Source organism: Salmo salar, chromosome 17 (genome assembly GCF_965601325.2).
Source record: "Salmo salar chromosome 17, fSalSal1, whole genome shotgun sequence".
In the NCBI taxonomy this organism is placed as follows: Eukaryota; Metazoa; Chordata; class Actinopteri; order Salmoniformes; family Salmonidae; genus Salmo; species Salmo salar.
This window is the reverse complement of record NC_138307.1, coordinates 18687980-18711892: the sequence shown is the minus strand read 5'-3', so window position 1 is coordinate 18711892 and position 23913 is coordinate 18687980. Positions and strand designations below refer to the sequence as shown.

General features: G+C 43.4%; 1 protein-coding gene across 4 annotated transcripts in view; it reads left to right on the top strand.

Moving 5' to 3' along the window:
* The window catches only part of LOC106593309 (uncharacterized), an 81892-nt gene that overhangs the window by 45466 nt on the left and 12513 nt on the right, over positions 1–23913 (top strand). For 3 of the 4 annotated variants that reach the window (XM_045699109.2, XM_045699105.2, XM_045699108.2), the window contains exons 2-27: positions 3974–4518; positions 5326–5406; positions 5528–5587; positions 5728–5803; positions 6592–6648; positions 7532–7677; positions 7848–7865; positions 7972–8178; positions 9844–9870; positions 10063–10125; positions 10226–10309; positions 10415–10468; positions 10574–10708; positions 10848–10904; positions 12503–12547; positions 14286–14417; positions 14597–14668; positions 14758–14784; positions 14874–14972; positions 15092–15127; positions 15574–15660; positions 15756–15785; positions 15874–15909; positions 17929–17988; positions 18087–18164; positions 18287–18322. In XM_045699109.2, coding sequence (XP_045555065.2) covers positions 3974–4518; positions 5326–5406; positions 5528–5587; positions 5728–5803; positions 6592–6648; positions 7532–7677; positions 7848–7865; positions 7972–8178; positions 9844–9870; positions 10063–10125; positions 10226–10309; positions 10415–10468; positions 10574–10708; positions 10848–10904; positions 12503–12547; positions 14286–14417; positions 14597–14668; positions 14758–14784; positions 14874–14972; positions 15092–15127; positions 15574–15660; positions 15756–15785; positions 15874–15909; positions 17929–17988; positions 18087–18164; positions 18287–18322 — 2348 coding nt within the window. The remainder of the gene's footprint in view (positions 1–3973; positions 4519–5325; positions 5407–5527; positions 5588–5727; positions 5804–6591; positions 6649–7531; positions 7678–7847; positions 7866–7971; positions 8179–9843; positions 9871–10062; positions 10126–10225; positions 10310–10414; positions 10469–10573; positions 10709–10847; positions 10905–12502; positions 12548–14285; positions 14418–14596; positions 14669–14757; positions 14785–14873; positions 14973–15091; positions 15128–15573; positions 15661–15755; positions 15786–15873; positions 15910–17928; positions 17989–18086; positions 18165–18286; positions 18323–23913) is intronic. The other variant, XM_045699107.2, reaches the window with a different exon arrangement.

The following is a 23913-nucleotide window of genomic DNA, read 5'->3' as shown; positions in this document are numbered from 1 at the left end:
TTTAGGATACACTATTAGCTATTGGAATAACTCCTCATTGTCATGTCCTGGCCAGTAAGGGGTCATTTTGTTATTGAGTTGGTCAGGACGTGGCAGGGGTGTGTTTGTTTTGTGTGTTTCGGGGTTTTTGGTTTATGTTCTATGTTTTCTATTTCTATGCGGGTTTTCTAGTTTGTCTATTTCTATGTTAGTTTTGGGAACGACCTCCAATTAGAAGCAGCTGGTTGTCGTTGCTTCTAATTGGAGGCCATATTTAAGTGGGTTTATTTTCTCTTGTGTTTGTGGGTGGTTGTTTCTATGTAGAGCTGTGTAGCCTTACAGGACTGTCGGTCGGTTTCCTTTAGTGTTCACGGTTAAAAGTATAAGTATGGACACTTACCACGCTGTGTATTGGTCCGATATTTCTTACTCCTCAGAAGAAGACGAAGATTATGACGCTCATGGTTCAATCTAGATCCTCTGAGACTAAATGACTGTGTTAGGGAGTTCACTTCCCCTGTTTAAGTTTACATCACTGGAGGGATAGGAAATCTCAAGTATCTCTGGTTCATGTGACATTCACATTGTACAGTGTGGGCTTTTCTGTAAACAGCTGTCATAAATCTACTCTGACAGTTCACCCATGAGAGGATGTCTGTCTGTCCAGTGTTTAGTTCCCTAGAGGTGCTATTTCATGTGAATATGATGGTTAGTCTCATGTAACTTCCTCATTTCCCTCTAGGCTATTTGAGTCCATGGGAACTGGATTACAGTCAGACGTTTTTCCATGCTAAAACAGCCCAAGTTCATTTGACACAGTCTTTGCCTGCTGAACCCCAAAACTCTCTCCATAAAGGTTTATTTCTGCTTTTATTTTACATCTACTACCTAGCTTGGTCAATCAGGGTTACTGCTGCACTTGAAAGATAATGTGAGCTGTCACGAGATCTGCTATCGCCCATCATAGAAACATAGAAGGGTTCATCATTAACTGCATACTGTAGATCCGTGAACGTTTTGACCTGTCCTAGGTGAGGTTGAACCATTAACTAATAGTCTGAAACCCTATTGAGTCTGAAGCCCTATTGAGTCTACTGGGGTTGGTCCATGTGGTCTGAGGTTTGATATTTCACTCTGCAACAGACCTTTGCTGACATTTCGCTGACTTTTCTTTAGGTCACGAGTTGGTACTCACTGGGCACATACTTCAGTTCAACGTCTAGTTTTGATTTACATTTGGTTGAGTTGTCAGGTAACGTGAATTCAACGTGAAATCAACAAAACATTTCACCATGTCATTGGGTTTTAGTTAAAAGTTGGGTTAAATAAAGACTAAATTCCCTTACGTTGATGAATTTTTTCAAATCCAATCAGTTTTCCACTTTGATTCAACATCATCACATATCATTTTTTTTGTTGAAACGATGTGGAAACAACGTTGATTCAACCAGTTTTTGCCCAGTGGCTATGTTGTTTTCTCCACTGCACATGTATGGGTATGACCTGAGGCACTCATCACGGCTAAGTCACTTGGTGAAGCACAGCACACCAATCAAGACATGATGCTTTCTAATCTGCTACTGCACTGTGCCCTTGTACCCTTCGGTAACCTCATGTCAATGATAAAGTACTCTGTGTATGCTTACTCTATGCCCTTAACAACTGACTCAGGATCAGTTTGGCTGTTTAGCTGAGGGTTAAGTTTGGGGGTATGGTAAAGGAAGATGGTACAGGCTTAGAAAAAAAGGAGCTGTCTAGTAGCTGAAATGATTGTTCGGCTGTCCCCATAGTAGAACCCTTTTTGATTCTAGGTAGAACTAGGGTCGCAAAGCTACCAGTAGTTTACCAAAGTTACCGGAATCTTCAGTCATTTTTGGTTATTAACAGAAAATATATGGCAATCTATCATAACTTTGGTAATTTATACTTGAATAACTTTTACAAAATATAGGATTTTTTTTATTTTTATATCTGTTTCCATATTGGCCACAGGTTTCTAGTATATAGACTATCTGGTTCAAAAGAAAATAGCCTAAATAATGAAACTCTGCAACTCGTACAACTATAGACTCGTACAACTCGTACAACTACAACTATAGACTCAAACTGCCACCAGTTTGACACTGAAACAGTGTCAACAAATGTATAGTAAAATAAATAAAAGTGTGTAAAAAAAAATCTGAAATATTTTTCATGCTGTAACCCTCATATTAAACACCAATGATATTCACTAAATTGATGGTTTATATTTTGGATAATGTTTTTCAGCTTTTATATTCAATGTTTTATTTGAAAATCATCTTATTTAATTATTTAATACACTGTATGTTACAGGTGGTACGGTCACACGAGGGCCAGAGATAATTACAGACACCTGTGATAATCTGAAGTACCCAAAAGGGACACTAGATGTCTTGTGATAGATTAAATAAAATCCTTGAAAGATATCAACATTCTGGTAATTTACTGGTAAACTTTTAAAGTTTCCAGTAATATTCCCTCCCTTTGCAATGCTAGCTAGAACCCTTTTGGTTCCAGGTAAAAACCCTTCTGGGTTCCATATTGAACCTCTTTCACAGATGGTTTTACATGGAACCCAAAAGGATTATCTTATGGGGACAGCCAAATAACCCTTTTTGGAGTGTATAGCTGATCCTAAACCAGTGGTTAAGTGCATAGCGTAAACAGGAGCTGAAAAAAAAGGTCTGGTCCAGAAACAACTCAAAGTCCCGAAGCCCTAGACACTTCATGTAGACTAGTCTGAAAGAAGTCCTAGGCACTTCATGTAGACTAGTCTGAAAGAAGTCCTAGGCACTTCATGTAGACTAGTCTGAAAGAAGTCCTAGGCACTTCATGTAGACTAGATCTGAAAGAAGCCCTAGACACTTCATGTAGACTAGTCTGAAAGAAGTCCTAGGCACTTCATGTAGACTAGTCTGAAAGAAGTCCTAGACACTTCATGTAGACTAGTCTGAAAGAAGTCCTAGGCACTTCATGTAGACTAGTCTGAAAGAAGTCCTAGACACTTCATGTAGACTAGTCTGAAAGAAGCCCTAGACACTTCATGTAGACTAGTCTGAAAGAAGTCCTAGACACTTCATGTAGACTAGTCTGAAAGAAGTCCTAGGCACTTCATGTAGACTAGTCTGAAAGAAGTCCTAGGCACTTCATGTAGACTAGTCTGAAAGAAGTCCTAGGCACTTCATGTAGACTAGTCTGAAAGAAGTCCTAGGCACTTCATGTAGACTAGTCTGAAAGAAGCCCTAGACACTTCATGTAGACTAGTCTGAAAGAAGTCCTAGGCACTTCATGTAGACTAGTCTGAAAGAAGTCCTAGGCACTTCATGTAGACTAGTCTGAAAGAAGTCCTAGGCACTTCATGTAGACTAGTCTGAAAGAAGTCCTAGGCACTTCATGTAGACTAGTTCTGAAAGAAGTCCTAAGCACTTCATGTAGACTAGTCTGAAAGAAGTCCTAGGCACTTCATGTAGACTAGATCTGAATGAAGCCCTAGGCACTTCATGTAGACTAGATCTGAATGAAGCCCTAGGCACTTCATGTAGACTAGATCTGAAAGAAGTCCTAGGCACTTCATGTAGACTAGTCTGAAAGAAGCCCATGGCACTTCATGTAGACTAGATCTGAAAGAAGCTCTGGGCACTTAATGTAGACTAGATCTGAAAGAAGTCCTGGGCACTTTATGTAGACTAGATCTGAATGAAGCCCTAGGCACTTCATGTAGACTAGATCTGAATGAAGCCCTAGGCACTTCATGTAGACTAGATCTATAAGAATTGGACAAATCAGAATGCAAGGTGCTATTTTTATTATACTGCTTACAGCTATCCAATGTTTTCAGATCTACACAGTGCCCTGGGACCTAAGTAAGGGCTAGTGCTTTGTTTCTGGACTGGGCCAATGGGACTCCTGTACAGTAAGTGCTGGCTTCGTGTGTGTAACCTCACTTCCTGTCCTGTCTCCTCCCCTGCTGCAGAGGGTGGTGTGACTCTACTGCAGCTGATTGGAGACCTGCCTCCTGATGAATCCCGGGCCGGTCCGGGTGGGAAACCCGCCTACTACTTCGGAGGGCTGGACGGGCTGACTGCTGCGGGACAGCCGGCCCTGGCCCACCTCCCCAACCCCTTCTACAGAGACTTCTCCCTGGTCTTCCAAATCATCCCCTCCAGCCCCGGGGTCCTCTTCTCCATCACAGACGCCTCCCAGAAGTTCATGTACGTGGGGGTGAAGCTGAGCGCCCCGGACGCTGACGGCAGGAATCAGAAGATTCTGTTCTACTACACAGAGCCCGACTCTGAGGCCTCGTACCTGGCCGCTAGTTTCACCGTACCCTCCCTGGACCTAGTCTCCTGGACCAAGTTCTCTCTGTCCGTGTTCAATGATCAGGTGACCTTCTTCATGGGGTGCGACGCCTCTGGGAAGACGGTGAAGTTGGAGCGCTCGCCGGATGACATGGAGCTGGACAGGGGGGCGGGCATCTTCGTGGGTCAGGCGGGAGGCGCGGACCCTGACAGGTTTGAGGTACAGTATGGATCACCAACCACACCTCTAATGCTGACCTGACCACACATATTTACCTCTAACTTTATTGTTCCCTCATGTAAAACATCTTCATGGTTCCCTCTTGTAAAATATCTTTATTCTTTCCTCATGTAAAATATCTTTATTGTTCCCTCATGTAAAACATTGGTATAACTCTTCCCCTAAAGTCTCTGTCGTTCTGCACCCCCACTCTCAACCCTCGCTCTGGTGTCAAACCCCATGTGACCATCACATGTGGTTAGACGGGTCAGTGACTATGCTGAGGGGTCAAAGTTGAAAGGCCAGACAACAGGACAGGTCAGCTAATAGATTTACTAGAGGGAGGAGGGGTTAGTGGTGCTGTTAGTGAGATGTGACTGGCTGTCTGGCTTTCCTGTTGCCAGTGACACATACCTGACAGATTCCTGAGGGAGCGATTAGTGAGGGATTTACCCCCGAACAACGTGTGGGTTTAGGTTTCATCTTACTCACACCTGCTGTTTTTAACACACAGTGTGTTGAAACATGCATTCTCATAGTCTAACTAGACAGCCCCCTGGGAGAGATTTAGAACCCGGTCTGTTGTTTCAGCAAGACTCTGTCTGTTCTGAGTTAGTAAGGCCACGGTCAGTCAGACACATTGTCTTTACATTTTATTGTATATTAATGGCTTTGATCCTGACTAGCATCATTTAAATTCATACTGCCCCAATGGCTATACAGTATCTCCTTTCTCACAGCCATCAGTGTGTTTGTCTGTGTCTCTGTGTGTGTGCCTGTGTCTGTGTGTCTGTGCGTGTTGTGCAGGGGGCGATCGCTGAGCTGAACGTGGTGGGTAACCCTCGAGCAGCTGAGCTACTCTGTGAAGACGATGATGACTCAGACGCTGTGAGTGATTTAGACTGTAGAACCAGACACAGTTTAGTAGGAATATGATGTGATTCATGTCAACTAACGTTTTCTCAAATGCCTTGACTTGTCTCTGTTTGTCTTGCTGTCTCTCTCTCAGGCCTCAGGTGACTTTGGCAGTGGGGATGAGGACAGAAGAGAGACCGGCAAAACTGTAATGGTATCTTCTTTATCCTATGTTGTCCTGTTAATCTATTCTGTGATGTGGAAATAGAAGGAAGGATTTACTGTGAAAGTATTGGATCAGGGTCTGTCTGTCCTGTCTAACCTTCCTCTCCTCCCTCTCTTCCCTCCTGTCAGACCACCCCTCCATCTCTCCGACCGGTGCCAGAGCCCCCTCTGACATCATCAGTGAGCGACAGGCTCTCAGAGACAGGTCAGTGGGCTGAGTCGAACAATGATGACATCATCTGTAAAGTTATCCTCCAAAATATTACTTAGGTTTATTGAAAATGCGCATATAATAGTCAACCAACCAAGCTATATTTAGTGTAACTGCAGTGCTAACAAAAACCGTTGATGTAAAAACTGTGAAACTATCTGTCATGGAAATATGTACCTAGTGTAATACCACACTACTTGAGAACCTTGTTGCTCATTACATACGGTATGCTGGGATATACAGCACACTAGCACCTTCTAGTGGAGAAAGTAGACATTACATTTTACATTTACATTTTAGTCATTTAGCAGACGCTCTTATCCAGAGCGACTTACAGTAGTGAATGCATACATTTCATACATTTTTTTCCCCGTACTGGTCCCCCGTGGGATTCGAACCCACAACCATGGCGTTGCAAACACCATGCTCTACCAACTGAGCCACATTTTCCTTCAAGAGTGGCTGATTGTAAAGGAAAAGGAAACAGTGATACCTAGTCAGTTGTACAACTGAATGTATTCGACTGAAATGTGTCTTCCTCATTTAACCCAGGGGGGGGGGGGTCGACATCCACGTCACTGGTGCCTGGGTTAACTACCTTGCTCAGGGGCAGAACGACATATTTCGTACTTGTCAGCTCGGGGATTCGATCCAGCAACCTTTCGGTTACTGGCCCAACGCTCCTACCCGCCAGGGGATTGTTGATCATTGTTAGTGTTTTCTAGTGTACGAACTAGGCATGCAGGTGAAAGTGTGTTTGTGTTGATGTTGATTGACTGTAGGTGACAGGAATCATCAGACCTCAGTAGAGTCCAGACAAGGGTCAGGAGGTCAACCAGGTAGGTCACTGGAAACTTTATCTGTCCGTCCGTCTGTCTGATTGGCTATATTATAAACACTCTCCAATGAGGTCCAGTGGAGTTCCCTGACAACCAGTCCCTGATTTCCAGGACAGTATACCCTTACCACTCCATGTCAGAATTCAGGGAAGCTTCACTGGACTAGGTTGATGAGATCTCATCATGCTCTCCTCAGCATGTCCTGTCTGCATGGAACTGTGTGGAGTAGGTTGGCATGGAACTGTGTGGAGTAGGTTGGCATGGAACTGTGTGGAGTAGGTTGGCATGAAACTCTGTGGAGCAGGTTGGCATGAAACTCTGTGGAGCAGGTTGGCATGGAACTCTGTGGAATAGATTGGCATGGAACTCTGTGGAATAGATTGGCATGGAACTCTGTGGAGTAGATTGGCATGGAACTGTGGAGCAGGTTGGCATGGAACTGTGGAGTAGATTGGCATGGAACTGTGGAGTAGATTGGCATGGAACTTTGTGGAGTAGTTTGGAATGGAACTCTGTGGAGTAGGTAGGCATGAAACTCTGTGGAAGGGGAGGACAAAGGTAGTAGGATGCTAACTGAGGATAGAGGATGCTATTGATAGTGATGATGACAGCAACATTCATGCCGATGATGACCAGGATGTTACTTCTGACGTCTATTCTAACACCCAACTCTCCCTCTCTCTGTGTCTCTCCCTCTCTGTCTCTCTCTCTCTGTGTCTCTCTCTCCTTCTCTCTGTGTCTCTCTCCCTCTCTCTGTCTCTCTCTCTCCGTGTCTATCTCCCTCTCTCTGTGTCTCTCTCCCTCTCTCTGTGTCTCTCTCCCTCTCTCTGTCTCTCTCTCCGTGTCTATCTCCCTCTCTCTGTGTCTCTCTGTGTATCGCCAGGCCCTACTGGTTCTAACAGGGAGAAGGGGGACAGAGGGGAGAAGGGCAGTCCAGGGGACAGAGGTCCCGCCGGGCCAAAGGGGGACTCGGGGTCTTTCTCCAGCTCTGCCTCTTCCTCATCAGGCGGAGGAGAACGTGGAGAAAAGGTACTGCATGCTGCCTGGCACACTACTGTGTGTTTGTTATACACCCCCTATAACTGATGACCCCCATAGCTGATTACATCTGATTCAGACAGACCACATATATGCCTCTGAGACACATGTAATAGTTCCAACATTACAAACAACTTGTCTTTGTCTCCTTTTTCTTTCAGGGAGACAAAGGCTTGAAGGTACGTTTTGACTTTGTCCTTCCCAGCTTCTTTTTATTTGACTTCATCTTAGCTAGTCATTGAAGTGATCAGATTAAATAGAGGGTTGATTGTTTTCTTCCCACAGGGCAGTTCTGGTTTCGGTTACCCAGGCTCCAAGGGGGACCGTGGCGTACCTGGTCCCCGTGGCCCTCCTGGCCCTGGGGGGCCAGCTGCCCAGGTTGTGAGGCTAGGGGATGGCTCTGTGGTGCAGCCAGTGGCCGGGCCAATGGGACCGATGGGGCCCCCAGGGGTCAAAGGACCAGCAGGACCCCAGGGACCAGAGGGAGAGCCGGTGAGTTGTACCATACCTTCTGACATAGAGTGCATTCGGAAAGTATTCAGACTCCTTGACTTTTTACACACTTTGTTACGTTACAGCCTTATTCTAAAATGGATGAAATCGTTCCCCCCCCCCCCCTCATCCATCTACAAACAACACCCCATAATGACAAAGCATAAATAAGTTGAACTGAAATATCACATTTACATAAATATTCAGCCCCTTTACTCAGTACTTTGTTGAAGCACCTTTGGCAGCAATTACAGCCTCGAGTCTTCTTGGGTATGACGCTACAATCTTGGCACACCTGTATTTGACGAGTTTCTACCATTTTTCTCTGCAGATCCTCTCAAGCTCTGTCAGGTTGGATGAGGAGCGTTGCTGCACAGCTATTTTCACGTCTCTCCAGAGATGTTAGATTGGGTTCAAGTCCGGGCTCTGGCTGGGCAACTCAAAGACATTGAGACTTGACCCCGAAGCCACTCCTGTGTTGTCTTGGCTGTGTGCTTAGGGTCTTTGTCCTGTTGGAAGGTGAACCTTTGCCCCAGTCTGAGGTCCTGAGCGCTCTGGAGATGGTTTTCATCAACTATCTCTCTGTACTTTGCTCATTCATCTTTGCCTCAATCCATCCCTGCCGCTGAAATACATCCCCATAGCATGATGCTGCCACCACCATGCTTCACCGTAGGGTTGGTGCCAGGTTTCCTCCAGACGTTACGCTTGGCATTCAGGCCAAAGAGTTCAATCTTGGTTTTATTAGACCAGATAATCTTGTTTATCATGGTCTGAGAATTTTTAGGTGCTTTTTGGCAAACTCCAAGCGGGCTGTCATGTGCCTTTTACTGAGGAGTGGCTTGCGTCTGGCCACTCTTCCATAAAAGCCTGATTGTTGGAGTGCTGCAGAGATTGTTGTACTTCTGGAAGGTTCTCCCATCTCCACAGAGGAACTCTAGAGCTCTGAGTGATCATTGGCTTGTTGGTCACCTCCCTGACCAAGGCCCTTCTCCTCCATTTTCTCAGTTTGGCCGGGCGGCCAGCTTTAGGAAAAGTTGGTGGTTCCAAACTTCTTCCATTTAAGAATGATGGAGGCCACTGTGTTCTAGGGGACCTTCAAATGCTGCAGAAATGTTTTGGTACCCTTCCCCAGATCTGTGCTTCGACACAATCCTGTCTCGGAGCTCTACAGACAATTCCTTCGACCTCATGGCTTGGTTTTTGCTCTGACATGCACTGTCAACTGTAGTACCTTTTATATAGACAGGTGTGTGCCTTTCCAAATCATGTCCAATCAATTGAATTTACCACAGGTGGACTCCAATCAAGTTGTAGAAACATCTCAAGGATGGTCAATGGAAACAGGATGCACCTGAGCTCAATTTTGAGTCTCATAGCAAAGGGTTTGAATACTTATGTAAATAAGGTATTTCTGGGGGGGTTTTGCAAACATTTCTAAAAACCTGTTTTCGCTTTGTCATTATGGGGTATTGTGTGTAGATTGCTGATGTATTTTTTATTTATTTAATCAATTTTAGAATAAGGCTGTAATGCAACAAAATGTGGAAAAAGTCAAGGGGTCTGAATACTTTCTGTGTAGAGCATTCTCACTTTATTTGGTCTCAGTACTTGTACGTTTTCTTTGAATTTACTGTAACAAACCATATCTATTTCATTCCCCAGGGGGATCCAGGAGAGGATGGCAAATTAGTGAGTGTCACTTTCTGATGTTTTATCCCATTGATCTCATGTCATGGTTTTTTATTCATTGTTAATTGTGTGAGGAGAAATACAGTGGTAGTCAGATGTCATTATTGATAAGCGGTGGTGGTCAGTAGCAGTGGTCAGACAGTGTCAGCCTCACTAAGCTGTGTCTTCTCTCTCTGTCCCACCACAACTCAGGGACCTCCTGGAGACAGAGGGTTCCCAGGAACACAAGGAGACTCAGGGGTCAAAGGACAAAAGGTAAAGGCCAGGAGCCATTTATTTAAGAGCATGAGTATTTGAATATTATCGGAGGTGCCCAAAGGTTAAATACTGAGTGTTTGCTCTTTGGCCTCTCCAGGGGGATCGTGGTGATGGTCACCCAGGACCCAGGGGTCCTCCAGGGCCACCTGGACCCCCAGGCCCAGGGACAGCTGACCGCGCTGTGAGTCAACCACTACAGCATCAGGCCATTCAGCCCATAAATTCATTTGGATCAGACATGAATATACAAATATACCACTTTTAATGTTTCTTCATTTGTCCCTAGACATTTGTTGATATGGAAGGCTCAGGAGGATTCCCAGATTTGGAGAAAATACAGGTATGTTTTAGCCGATGCAGAGATTTCGAGTTTGGCCCAGAAAAACCACTTTTCACAAACTGTATATTGTGAAACCCAAGACTGTTGTGTTGACTGTTTCTTTAGACTCTCCGTGGTCTACCAGGCCCCCCCGGCCCCCCTGGTCCCCCTGGCCCCTCAACCGGTGGTGTCAGCTCCCATGGGTCAGGCTCTTTCGGGCCCCCTGGACCTCCCGGACAGGACGGGGCCCGTGGCCTACCAGTGAGGACCCTCTCTCTACTATATCTGACATGACCATATGTTTTGTGCCTAGTTAACTGTAGCCAGCACAACTACAGCATTGAAATGAATGTCTTGATTTGTTGACCATTATGTATTAATATCATGCTGTGTTTTTCAGGGGCCCGCTGGTCCACCTGGCAGGCCTGGAACCCCAGGACCCAGTAGCGGAGAGAAGGTATGAGACAGGGAGGAGACTTATTTTATTTCAGCGCAACTGATCATACTAAACTCAGCAAAAAAAGAAACGTCCTCTCACTGTCAACTGTGTCAATATTTGTATGAACATAAGATTCCACAACTGAGACATAAACTGAACAAGTTCCACAGACATGTGACTAACAGAAATGGAATAATTTGTCCCTGAACAAAGGGGGGGTCAAAATCAAAAGTAACAGTCAGTATCTGGTGTGGCCACCAGCTGCATTGAGTACTGCAGTGCATCTCCTCCTCATGGACTGCACCAGATTTGCCCGTTCTTGCTGTGAGATGTTACCCCACTCTTCCACCAAGGCACCTGCAAGTTCCCGGACATTTCTGGGGGGAATGGCTCTAGCCCTCACCCTCCGATCCAACAGGTCCTAGACGTGCTCAATGGGATTGAGATCCGGGCTCTTCGCTGGCCATGGCCAGAACACTGACATTCCTGTCTTGCAGGAAATCATGCACAGAACGCGCAGTATGGCTGGTGGCATTGTCATGCTGGAGGGTCATGCCAGGATGAGCCTGCAGGAAGGGTACCACATGAGCGAGGAGGATGTCTTCCCTGTAATGCAGTGTTGAGATTGCCTGCAATGACAACAAGCTCAGTCCGATGATGCTGTGACACACCGCCCCAGACCATGACGGACCCTCCACCTCCAAAACAATTCCGCTCCAGAGTACAGGCCTCGGTGTAACGCTCATTCCTTCGACGATAAATGCGAATCCGACCATCACCCCTGGTGAGACAAAACCACGATTCGTCCGCGAAGAGCACTTTTTGCCAGTCCTGTCTGGTCCAGCGATGGTGGGTTTGTGCCCATCGGCGACGTTGTTGCCAGTGATGTCTGGTGAGGACCTGCCATACAACATGCCTACAAGCCCTCAGTCCAGCCTCTCTCAGCCAATTGCGGACAGTCTGAGCACTGATGGAGGGATTGTGCAATCCTGGAGTAACTCAGGCAGTTGTTCTTGCCATCCTGTACCTGTCCCGCAAGTGTGATGTTCGGATGTACCGATCCTTTGCAGGTGTTGTTATACGTGGTCTGCCACTGTGAGGACGATCAGCTGTCCGTCCTGTCTCCCTGTAGCGTTGTCTTAGGCGTTTCACAGTACGGACATTGCATTATATTGCCCTGGCCACATCTGCAGTCTGCATGCCTAAGGCATGTTCACGCAGATGAGCAGGGACCCTGGGCATCTTTCTTTTGGTGTTTTTCAGAGTCAGTAGAAAGGCCTCTTTTAGTGTCCTAAGTTTTCATAACTGTGACCTTAATTGCCTACCGTCTGTAAGCTGTTAGCGTCTTAACGACCGTTCCACAGGTGCATGTTCATTAATTGTTTATGGTTCATTGAACAAGCATGGGAAACGGTGTTTAAACCCTTTACAATGAAGATCTGTGAAGTTATTTGGATTTTTACAAATTATCTTTAAAAGACAGGGTCCTGAAAAAAGGGTGCTTCTTTTTTTGCTGAGTGTATATATCACTGTATACAGCACACACAGAACTGGACCTTTGTATAGGGATCCTTTTGAGATGATTGTCTCTATCTCTCTCTTCTTCTCATCCGCAGGGAGAAGCTGGTGATCTAGGTCTTCCAGGGCCCAGTGGAGAGAGGGTGAGCTCTGAAATACACCCATACTCATACTATCCCGACCTCTAAATCTTAAATCTAAATATATAGCTTTTCACTTTGACCTTGTTTCTTTGGTGCTGTTTGGTGTGGGACTTCTCCTAGAGATCGATAGTCTAAACATTGTCACGAACCAGCTCAAAGTTCGTAACAAAAGGGACACAACGTGGAGACAAGGAATAACAAAATATATATTTATTAACTGAGGTAACCTAAACGCAATTAACAATGGTGTGTGTAATCAGTAGTGTGAGTGTTTTGCATGCATAAATGTGATAATGCGGGGTGTTGAAAGGTGCCAAAGCAAACAACAAAAATACCACAACAAAATCTATGAAGGTGTCTGCATGGAGAGAGTCTTTCCAATGAATGGGGTAGAGGTGCATTTATCCTGGGACACACCCGGGCCCAGGTGTTTCCCATGTCGCTGACGACCCTCCCAACTCCGCCCACCGGCATCCTAATAAGGAAACAAGAACAAAGAGAGAATATACGGCAGACAGAGTGGGAGGGTCGTCACAACATGATGTTGGTGATGGGACTTCTCTTAGAGATCGATAGTCTAAACATGATGTTGGTAGTGGGACTTCTAGAGATCGATAGTCTAAACATGATGTTGGTGGTGGGACTTCTCTTAGAGATCGATAGTCTAAACATGATGTTGGTGGTGGGACTTCTCTTAGAGATCGATAGTCTAAACATGATGTTGGTAGTGGGACTTCTCTTAGAGATCGATAGTCTAAACATGATGTTGGTGGTGGGACTTCTCTTAGAGATCGATAGTCTAAACATGATGTTGGTAGTGGGACTTCTCTTAGAGATCGATAGTCTAAACATGATGTTGGTAGTGGGACTTCTCTTAGAGATCGATAGTCTAAACATGATGTTGGTAGTGGGACTTCTCTTAGAGATCGATAGTCTAAACATGATGTTGGTGGTGGGACTTCTCTTAGAGATCGATAGTCTAAACATGATGTTGGTGGTGGGACTTCTCTTAGAGATCGATAGTCTAAACATGATGTTGGTAGTGGGACTTCTAGAGATCGATAGTCTAAACATGATGTTGGTGGTGGGACTTCTAGAGATCGATAGTCTAAACATGATGTTGGTGGTGGGACTTCTAGAGATCGATAGTCTAAACATGATGTTGGTGGTGGGACTTCTAGAGATCGATAGTCTAAACATGATGTTGGTGGGGGTGTGAGGATTTTCTCAGGATACAGATCTTCTCCCTTATGCCTGTCTCCCTCTAGCAAAACTCTTTGTCTGCCTTCTCCTTCTCCAACTTTTTGACCAGTAGCTTTAGTGAAGGTGATGGGTCACAGGTACTACTGGGTCTCCTGCTATTGGTTCATTGATATCGACCGCATACTATTGGTTCCTTGGTTTCGGCTGCAAAAACTCTAGTTCTCAGTGTGTTCATTATAGGACAAATGGCACAGTTGTTTGTTTGACTTCTGACATAACATCTTAGATATTATTTTCAGTATTGATTGCTTGTTATAGTAATAATTCAGCTTAAATGTGTTTCCAATTTTGTGGAATGCTTCTTTATTTGTCTGTTAGCATGCTGTGTCAATTATGTCTACATGTAAATGGACTGCTGATTTTTACACACACACACACACACACACACACACACACACACTCTCTCACACACTCACACACACACTCACACACACACTCTTACAATGTCTCTCACCTCTTCTCTCCTAACCACCAGGGTTCTCAGGGTGACCCTGGAGTGCCTGGTCAGACAGGACAGGGGGGCTTGGCTGGGCTTCCTGGGCCCATGGGACCGATTGGGCCTCCAGGACCACCTGGACCCCCTGGACCTTCCTACCCCGTGCGTTATGTGAGTACTGTACACAACTCCTGCCACCCACCCAGACTATATCAACTACAGCTTAACCTCCCACCCCAAAGCTCCCTTCATGCAAATTGTTACCAAATTGACTACATACTGTATATTTGACGACATATATTTTTGTGGAATTGTCTTTTTTGAACTGTGTCTGTGTCCTCTCTGTGTAGGGTGACGGGGAGGGTTCCGGAGTGACGGGGGTCAATGGTGTTGCTGGAGTGATAGGGATTCCAGGACCACAGGTGATCTATACATTGCCATTCACTCATCATTTGGATTGCCTTTACGATCACGTCAACTAATACATAGTCACATATCCGTTGTTTTTCAGGGTCCGCCCGGAATCGCTGGCCTTCCGGTAAGAACCAGGAAATATATTGCTAAGTTTGATTGGAGGCCATATCTTTGTTATATAGCAATGCTTACTGTATTCCTGTCATCATACAGGGAAGATCTGGTTTGCCTGGGCTTTCAGGAGAGAAGGGGAGCGAGGGAGCAAGAGGACGGGATGGAACACCAGGGATGGACGGATTCCCAGGAAAATTGGTAGAAGATTATTATCCCTCAGCCACCTCCCCAGACTGTATTAGAACGTTACTTAGGCTTTAGAGTAACCCACGCAAAGTGCACTAACCTATTCTGTTTTGTTTCTTGTGTACACACAGGGAGACAAAGGGGAGAGGGGAGACAGAGGGGAAAGGGTGAGTTACCTACTCCTGATTACCATATTTTGGTGGTTGATTATATTTTATTGCTTCTTTCATCAGAACAACAGTTTTCAGCTGTGCTAACATACTTGCAAAAGGGTTTTCTAATGATCAATTAGCCTTTTAAAATGATCAACTTGGATTAGCTAACACAACGTGCCATTGGAACACAGGAGTGATGGTTGCTGATAATGGGCCTCTGTACGCCTATGTAGATATTCCATAATAAATCTGCCGTTTCCAGCTACAACAGTCATTTACAACAATAACAATGTTTGCACTGTATTTCTGATCAATTTGATGTTATTTTAAATGGACAAAACATTTTATTTTCTTTCAAAAACAAAGAATTTTCTAAGTGACCCCCAACTTTTGAACGGTAGCGTAAGTCGTCTATTGAGTGTCCCACAGCTCTCATGTTGTTGTTGTGTGTGTTGTAGGGTGAGCCAGGACGTGAAGGGGGGCCCCCTGGACCTCCAGGAGCCCCTGGCCCACCGGGACAGATCATCTACCAGAACTCAGGAAGTGTGAGTATGGCTGTGTACTGTACGGTCTAGTCTGCTCTGGATCATAGTGATGTTTCAGTGACACAACTGACCTACCCGTCTCTGTCTCGTTGTAGTTTGATGGAGTTCTTGAGAATCAAGGACAGGTGAGAATTTAACTCAGCAGACAAGTCACTATGTTACTCTAAATGCAGTTTTATAAAGTCACCCTAACCCTTATTTCCTTTTCTCCAGGGAGGACCAGGTATTCCCGGCCGGGCAGGATTCCCAGTACGTATCAATACAACACTGCCAATGAACACACACAGTGGAGACATTTACCTTTACTGTTTCAAAAGATATTTCACAGTTGAAACACACTAAATTGTGTAACGGACAGTTCTGTACTAGATGTATGTTGGGGATTGCGCCCCAAAATATTTTATAACATGTTAATGGAACATTTAAAAAATATATATTTCACAGTTGAAACACCTTAATGGTGCTCCCTAATATTTCAAAAAACAATGCTGTACGGCCTGCTAGTTGTATGTTGAAAACTGCCTAAAACATGATTTTATACACTAGTTGTATATTGAAAACTGCCTAAACATGTTAATAGAACTCTCTTTTAAAAATATACACACAAGGTTGTTATTTATACTAGAGGTTGACCGATTAATCGTAATGGCCGATTAATTAGGGCCGATTTCAAGTTTTCATAACAATCGGAAATCGGTATTTTTGGACGGCGATGTTTTTATTAATTTTTTTACCTTTATTTAACTAGGCAAGTCAGTTAAGAACACATTCTTATTTTCAATGAAGGCCTAGGAACGGTGGGTTAACTGCCTTGTTCAGGGGCAGAACGACAGATTTTTACCTTGTCAGCTCGGGGATTCAATCTTGCCTGCTAACATGAATTTCTTTTAACTAGGGAATATGTGACACTTCTCTTGCAACAGAGTCAGGGTATATGCAGCAGTTTGGGCCGCCTGGCTCGTTGCGAACTGTGAAGACTATTTCTTCCTAACAAAGACAGCCGACTTCGCCAAACGGGGGATGATTTAACGAAAGCGCATTTGTGAAAAAAGCACAATCGTTGCACGACTGTACCTAACCATAAAAATCAATGCCTTTCTTAAAATCAATACACAGAAGTATATATTTTTAAACCTGCATATTTAGCTAAAAGAAATACAGGTTAGCAGGCAATATTAACCAGGTGAAATTGTGTAATTTGTCTTGCGTTCATTGCACGCAGAGTCAGGGTATATGCAACAGTTTGGGCCGCCTGGCTCGTTGCGAACTAATTTGCCAGAATTTTACGTAATTATGACATAACATTGAAGGGTGTGCAATGTAACAGGAATATTTAGACTTAGGGATGCCACCCGTTAGATAAAATACAGAACGGTTCCATCTTTCACTGAAAGGAAAAACGTTTTGTTTTCGAGATGATAGTTTCCGGATTCGACCATATTAATGACCTAAGGCTCGTATTTCTGTGTGTTATTATGTTATAATTAAGTCTATGATTTGATAGAGCAGTCTGACTGAGCGGTGGTAGGCAGCAGCAGGCTCGTAAGCATTCATTCAAACAGCACTTTAGTGCGTTTTGCCAGCAGCTCTTCACTGTGCTTCAAGCATTGAGCTGTTTATGACTTCAAGCCTATCAACTCCCAAGATTAGGCTGGTGTAACCGATGTGAAATGGCTAGCTAGTTAGCGGGTGCGCGCTAATAGCGTTTCAAACGTCACTCGCTCTGAGACTTGGAGTAGTTGTTCCCCTTGCTCTGCATGTGTAACGCTGCTTCGAGGGTGGCTGTTGTCGATGTGTTCCTGGTTCAAGCCCAGGTAAGAGCGAGGAGAGAGACGGAAGCTATACTGTTACACTGGCAATACTAAAGTGCCTATAAGAACATCCAATAGTCAAAGGTATATGAAATACAAATTGTATAGAGAGAAATAGTCCTATAATTCCTATAATAACTATAACCTAAAACTTCTTACCTGGGAATATTGAATACTCATGTTAAAAGGAACCACCAGCTTTCATATGTTCTCATATGCAAGGAACTTAAACGTTAGCTTTCTTACATGGCACATATTGCACTTTTACTTTCTTCTCCAACACTTTGTTTTTGCATTATTTAAACCAAATTGAACATGTTTCATTATTTATTTGAGGCTAAATAGAAAGGGGGGGGAATCGGCAGCGGCTTTTTTGGTCCTCCAATAATCGGTATCGGCGTTGAAAAATCATAATCGGTCGACCTCTAATTTATACTGATTACAACTTCTTCTGTAGGGGCCTATGGGACCAAAGGGAGATACAGGAGAGCCTGGACAGCCAGGATACGCAACTAAGGTCTGGTAATAACTTAATTCATTCATATCTTGTTTTCTGTACAGTACAGGGAAAATTGCATGAAGTATTGACATGTCTCCACCCTGTGTCCTGTCCAGGGGGAGAAAGGAGAACCTGGTATTATCATGGGGCCTGATGGAAGACCCATGTACCTGGGAGGGCTGGGGTCTCAACCGGTGAGAAAAACCACACACTAGATTTATAGTTGGTAGAAATACTGTATGTTATGTTTGTCCATCTCTTTTATATGTGCCATGCCACATAACATTTTTATACCCTTTGACCTCTGTGTGTGCAGGGAGAGAAGGGACTCCCGGGACCTGAGGGACCTCCTGTAAGTACTCTCATTTAACAGTGACATGCTTTGGTTGATTAGCCATCGATAACCATGGATGTACTGTATATAGTTCTCTGTTTCTTTAGGGTCCATCTGGTAGATTTATATTCTTCTCTGTCACTATAGGGTCCAGCTGGTAGATTTATATTGTTCTGTCACTATAGGGTCCAGCTAGCACAGTGAGGGAAAAAGTATTTGATCCCCTGCTGATTTTGTACGTTTGCCCACTGACAAAGAAATGATCAGTCTATAATTTTAATGGTAGGTTTATTTGAACAGTGAGAGACAGAATAACAACAACAAAAAATCCAGAAAAACGCATTGATTTGCATTTTAATGAGGGAAATAAGTATTTAACCCCCTCTCAATCAGAAGGATTTCTGGCTCCCAGGTGTCTTTTATACAGGTAACGAGCTGAGATTAGGAGCACACTCTTAAAGGGAGTGCTCCTAATCTCAGTTTGTTACCTGTATAAAAGACACATGTCCACAGAAGCAATCAATCAATCAGATTCCAAACTCTCCACCATGGCCAAGACCAAAGAGCTCTCCAAGGATGTCAGGGACAAGATTGTAGACCTACACAAGGCTGGAATGGGCTACAAGACCATCGCCAAGCAGCTTGGTGAGAAGGTGACAACAGTTGGTGCGATTATTCGCAAATGGAAGAAACACAAAAGAACTGTCAATCTCCCTTGGCCTGGGGCTCCATGCAAGATCTCACCTCGTAGAGTTGCAATGATCATGAGAACGGTGAGGAATCAGCCCAGAACTACACGGGAGGATCTTGTCAATGATCTCAAAGCAGCTGGCATCATAGTCACCAAGAAAACAATTGGTAACACACAACGCCGTGAAGGACTGAAATCCTGCAGCGCCTGCAAGGTCCCCCTGCTCAAGAAAGCACATATATACATGCCCGTCTGAAGTTTGCCAATGAACATCATCTGAATGATTCAGAGGACAACTGGGTGAAAGTGTTGTGGTCAGATGAGACCAAAATGGAGCTCTTTGGCATCAACTCAACTCGCCGTGTTTGGAGGAGGAGGAATGCTGCCTATGACCCCAAGAATACCATCCCCACCGTCAAACATGGAGGTGGAAACATTATGCTTTGGGGGTGTTTTTCTGCTAAGGGGACAGGACAACTTCACCGCATCAAAGGGCCGATGGACGGGGCCATGTACCGTCAAATCTTGGGTGAGAACCTCCTTCCCTCAGCCAGGGCATTGAAAATGGGTCGTGGATGGGTATTCCAGCATGACAATGACCCAAAACACACGGCCATGGCAACAAAGGAGTGGCTCAAGAAGAAGCACATTAAGGTCCTGGAGTGGCCTAGCCAGTCTCCAGACCTTAATCCCATAGAAAATCTGTGGAGGGAGCTGAAGGTTCGAGTTTCCAAACGTCAGCCTCGAAACCTTAAAGACTTGGAGAAGATCTGCAAAGAGGAGTGGGACAAAATCCCTCCTGAGATGTGTGCAAACCTGGTGGCCAACTACAAGAAACGTCTGACCTCTGTGATTGCCAACAAGGGTTTTGCCACCAAGTACTAAGTCATGTTTTGCAGAGGGGTCAAATACTTATTTCCCTCATTAAAATGCAAATCATTTTATAACATTTTTGACATGCGTTTTTCTGGATTTTTTTGTTGTTATTCTGTCTCTGACTGTTCAAATAAACCTACCATTAAAATTATAGACTGATAATTTCTTTGTCAGTGGGCAAACGTACAAAATCAGCAGGGGATCAAATACTTTTTTCCCTCACTGTAGTTGCATCATATCCGTTTCCCCATAAAGACCCATTCAGACCGTCCACCCTTCCTGAAGGCGTTCTTATGTCATTTCCTCTGCATCTGTCTCCCCTCCTCTCTGTCTCCCCCTCCTCTCTGTCTCCCCCTCCTCTCTGTCTCCCCCTCCTCTCTGTCACCCCTCCTCTCTGTCACCCCTCCTCTCTTTTTCCCTCACTGTAGATTTATTTTATTCTCTGTCACTATAGGTTCCAGCTGGTAGATTTATATTGTTCTGTCTCTATAGGGTCCAGATGGTAGATTTATATTGTTCTATGTCTCTATAGGGTCCAGATGGTAGATTTATATTGTTCTGTCTCTATAGGGTCCAGATGGTAGATTTATATTGTTCTGTCTCTATAGGGTCCAGATGGTAGATTTATAGTGTTCTGTCTCTATAGGGTCCAGATGGTAGATTTATATTGTTCTGTCTCTATAGGGTCCAGATGGTAGATTTATATTGTTCTGTCTCTATAGGGTCCAGATGGTAGATTTATATTGTTCTGTCTCTATAGGGTCCAGATGGTAGATTTATATTGTTCTATGTCTCTATAGGGTCCAGATGGTAGATTTATATTGTTCTATGTCTCTATAGGGTCCAGATGGTAGATTTATATTGTTCTGTCTCTATAGGGTCCAGATGGTAGATTTATATTGTTCTGTCTCTATAGGGTCCAGATGGTAGATTTATATTGTTCTGTCTCTATAGGGTCCAGATGGTAGATTTATATTGTTCTGTCTCTATAGGGTCCAGCTGGTAAATGTATATTGTTCTCTGTCTCTATAGGGTCCAGCTGGTAGATTTATATTGTTCTGTCTCTATAGGGTCCAGATGGTAGATTTATATTGTTCTGTCTCTATAGGGTCCAGATGGTAGATTTATATTGTTCTGTCTCTATAGGGTCCAGATGGTAGATTTATATTGTTCTCTGTCTCTATAGGGTCCAGATGGTAGATTTATATTGTTCTGTCTCTATAGGGTCCAGATGGTAGATTTATATTGTTCTATGTCTCTATAGGGTCCAGATGGTAGATTTATATTGTTCTGTCTCTATATGGTCCAGATGGTAGATTTATATTGTTCTCTGTCTCTATAGGGTCCAGATGGTAGATTTATATTGTTCTGTCTCTATAGGGTCCAGATGGTAGATTTATATTGTTCTCTGTCTCTATAGGGTCCAGATGGTAGATTTATATTGTTCTCTGTCTCTATAGGGTCCAGAAGGTAGATTTATATTGTTCTGTCTCTATAGGGTCCAGATGGTAGATTTATATTGTTCTATGTCTCTATAGGGTCCAGATGGTAGATTTATATTGTTCTGTCTCTATAGGGTCCAGATGGTAGATTTATATTGTTCTATGTCTCTATAGGGTCCAGATGGTAGATTTATATTGTTCTCTGTCTCTATAGGGTCCAGATGGTAGATTTATATTGTTCTGTCTCTATAGGGTCCAGATGGTAGATTTATATTGTTCTATGTCTCTATAGGGTCCAGATGGTAGATTTATATTGTTCTGTCTCTATAGGGTCCAGATGGTAGATTTATATTGTTCTATGTCTCTATAGGGTCCAGATGGTAGATTTATATTGTTCTCTGTCTCTATAGGGTCCAGCTGGTAGATTTATATTGTTCTATGTCTCTATAGGGTCCAGATGGTAGATTTATATTGTTCTATGTCTCTATAGGGTCCAGATGGTAGATTTATATTGTTCTATGTCTCTATAGGGTCCAGATGGTAGATTTATATTGTTCTGTCTCTATAGGGTCCAGATGGTAGATTTATATTGTTCTATGTCTCTATAGGGTCCAGATGGTAGATTTATATTGTTCTGTCTCTATAGGGTCCAGATGGTAGATTTATATTGTTCTCTGTCTCTATAGGGTCCAGATGGTAGATTTATATTGTTCTGTCTCTATAGGGTCCAGATGGTAGATTTATATTGTTCTATGTCTCTATAGGGTCCAGATGGTAGATTTATATTGTTCTATGTCTCTATAGGGTCCAGATGGTAGATTTATATTGTTCTGTCTCTATATGGTCCAGATGGTAGATTTATATTGTTCTCTGTCTCTATAGGGTCCAGATGGTAGATTTATATTGTTCTGTCTCTATAGGGTCCAGATGGTAGATTTATATTGTTCTCTGTCTCTATAGGGTCCAGATGGTAGATTTATATTGTTCTCTGTCTCTATAGGGTCCAGATGGTAGATTTATATTGTTCTGTCTCTATAGGGTCCAGATGGTAGATTTATATTGTTCTATGTCTCTATAGGGTCCAGATGGTAGATTTATATTGTTCTATGTCTCTATAGGGTCCAGATGGTAGATTTATATTGTTCTCTGTCTCTATAGGGTCCAGATGGTAGATTTATATTGTTCTCTGTCTCTATAGGGTCCAGATGGTAGATTTATATTGTTCTATGTCTCTATAGGGTCCAGATGGTAGATTTATATTGTTCTGTCTCTATAGGGTCCAGATGGTAGATTTATATTGTTCTATGTCTCTATAGGGTCCAGATGGTAGATTTATATTGTTCTGTCTCTATAGGGTCCAGCTGGTAGATTTATATTGTTCTGTCTCTATAGGGTCCAGCTGGTAGATTTATATTATCTCTGTCTCTATAGGGTCCAGATGGTAGATTTATATTGTTCTGTCTCTATAGGGTCCAGATGGTAGATTTATATTGTTCTGTCTCTATAGGGTCCAGATGGTAGATTTATATTGTTCTATGTCTCTATAGGGTCCAGATGGTAGATTTATATTGTTCTGTCTCTATAGGGTCCAGATGGTAGATTTATATTGTTCTGTCTCTATAGGGTCCAGCTGGTAGATTTATATTGTTCTATGTCTCTATAGGGTCCAGATGGTAGATTTATATTGTTCTGTCTCTATAGGGTCCAGATGGTAGATTTATAGTGTTCTGTCTCTATAGGGTCCAGATGGTAGATTTATATTGTTCTGTCTCTATAGGGTCCAGATGGTAGATTTATATTGTTCTATGTCTCTATAGGGTCCAGCTGGTAGATTTATATTGTTCTGTCTCTATAGGGTCCAGCTGGTAGATTTATATTGTTCTGTCTCTATAGGGTCCAGCTGGTAGATTTATATTGTTCTGTCTCTATAGGGTCCAGATGGTAGATTTATATTGTTCTCTGTCTCTATAGGGTCCAGCTGGTAGATTTATATTGTTCTGTCTCTATAGGGTCCAGATGGTAGATTTATATTATCTCTGTCTCTATAGGGTCCAGATGGTAGATTTATATTGTTCTGTCTCTATAGGGTCCAGATGGTAGATTTATATTGTTCTGTCTCTATAGGGTCCAGATGGTAGATTTATATTGTTCTGTCTCTATAGGGTCCAGATGGTAGATTTATATTGTTCTGTCTCTATAGGTTCCAGATGGTAGATTTATATTGTTCTGTCTCTATAGGGTCCAGATGGTAGATTTATATTATCTCTGTCTCTATAGGTTCCAGATGGTAGATTTATATTGTTCTGTCTCTATAGGGTCCAGATGGTAGATTTATATTGTTCTGTCTCTATAGGGTCCAGATGGTAGATTTATATTGTTCTGTCTCTATAGGGTCCAGATGGTAGATTTATATTGTTCTGTCTCTATAGGGTCCAGATGGTAGATTTATATTGTTCTGTCTCTATAGGGTCCAGCTGGTAGATTTATATTGTTCTATGTCTCTATAGGGTCCAGATGGTAGATTTATATTGTTCTGTCTCTATAGGGTCCAGATGGTAGATTTATATTGTTCTGTCTCTATAGGGTCCAGCTGGTAGATT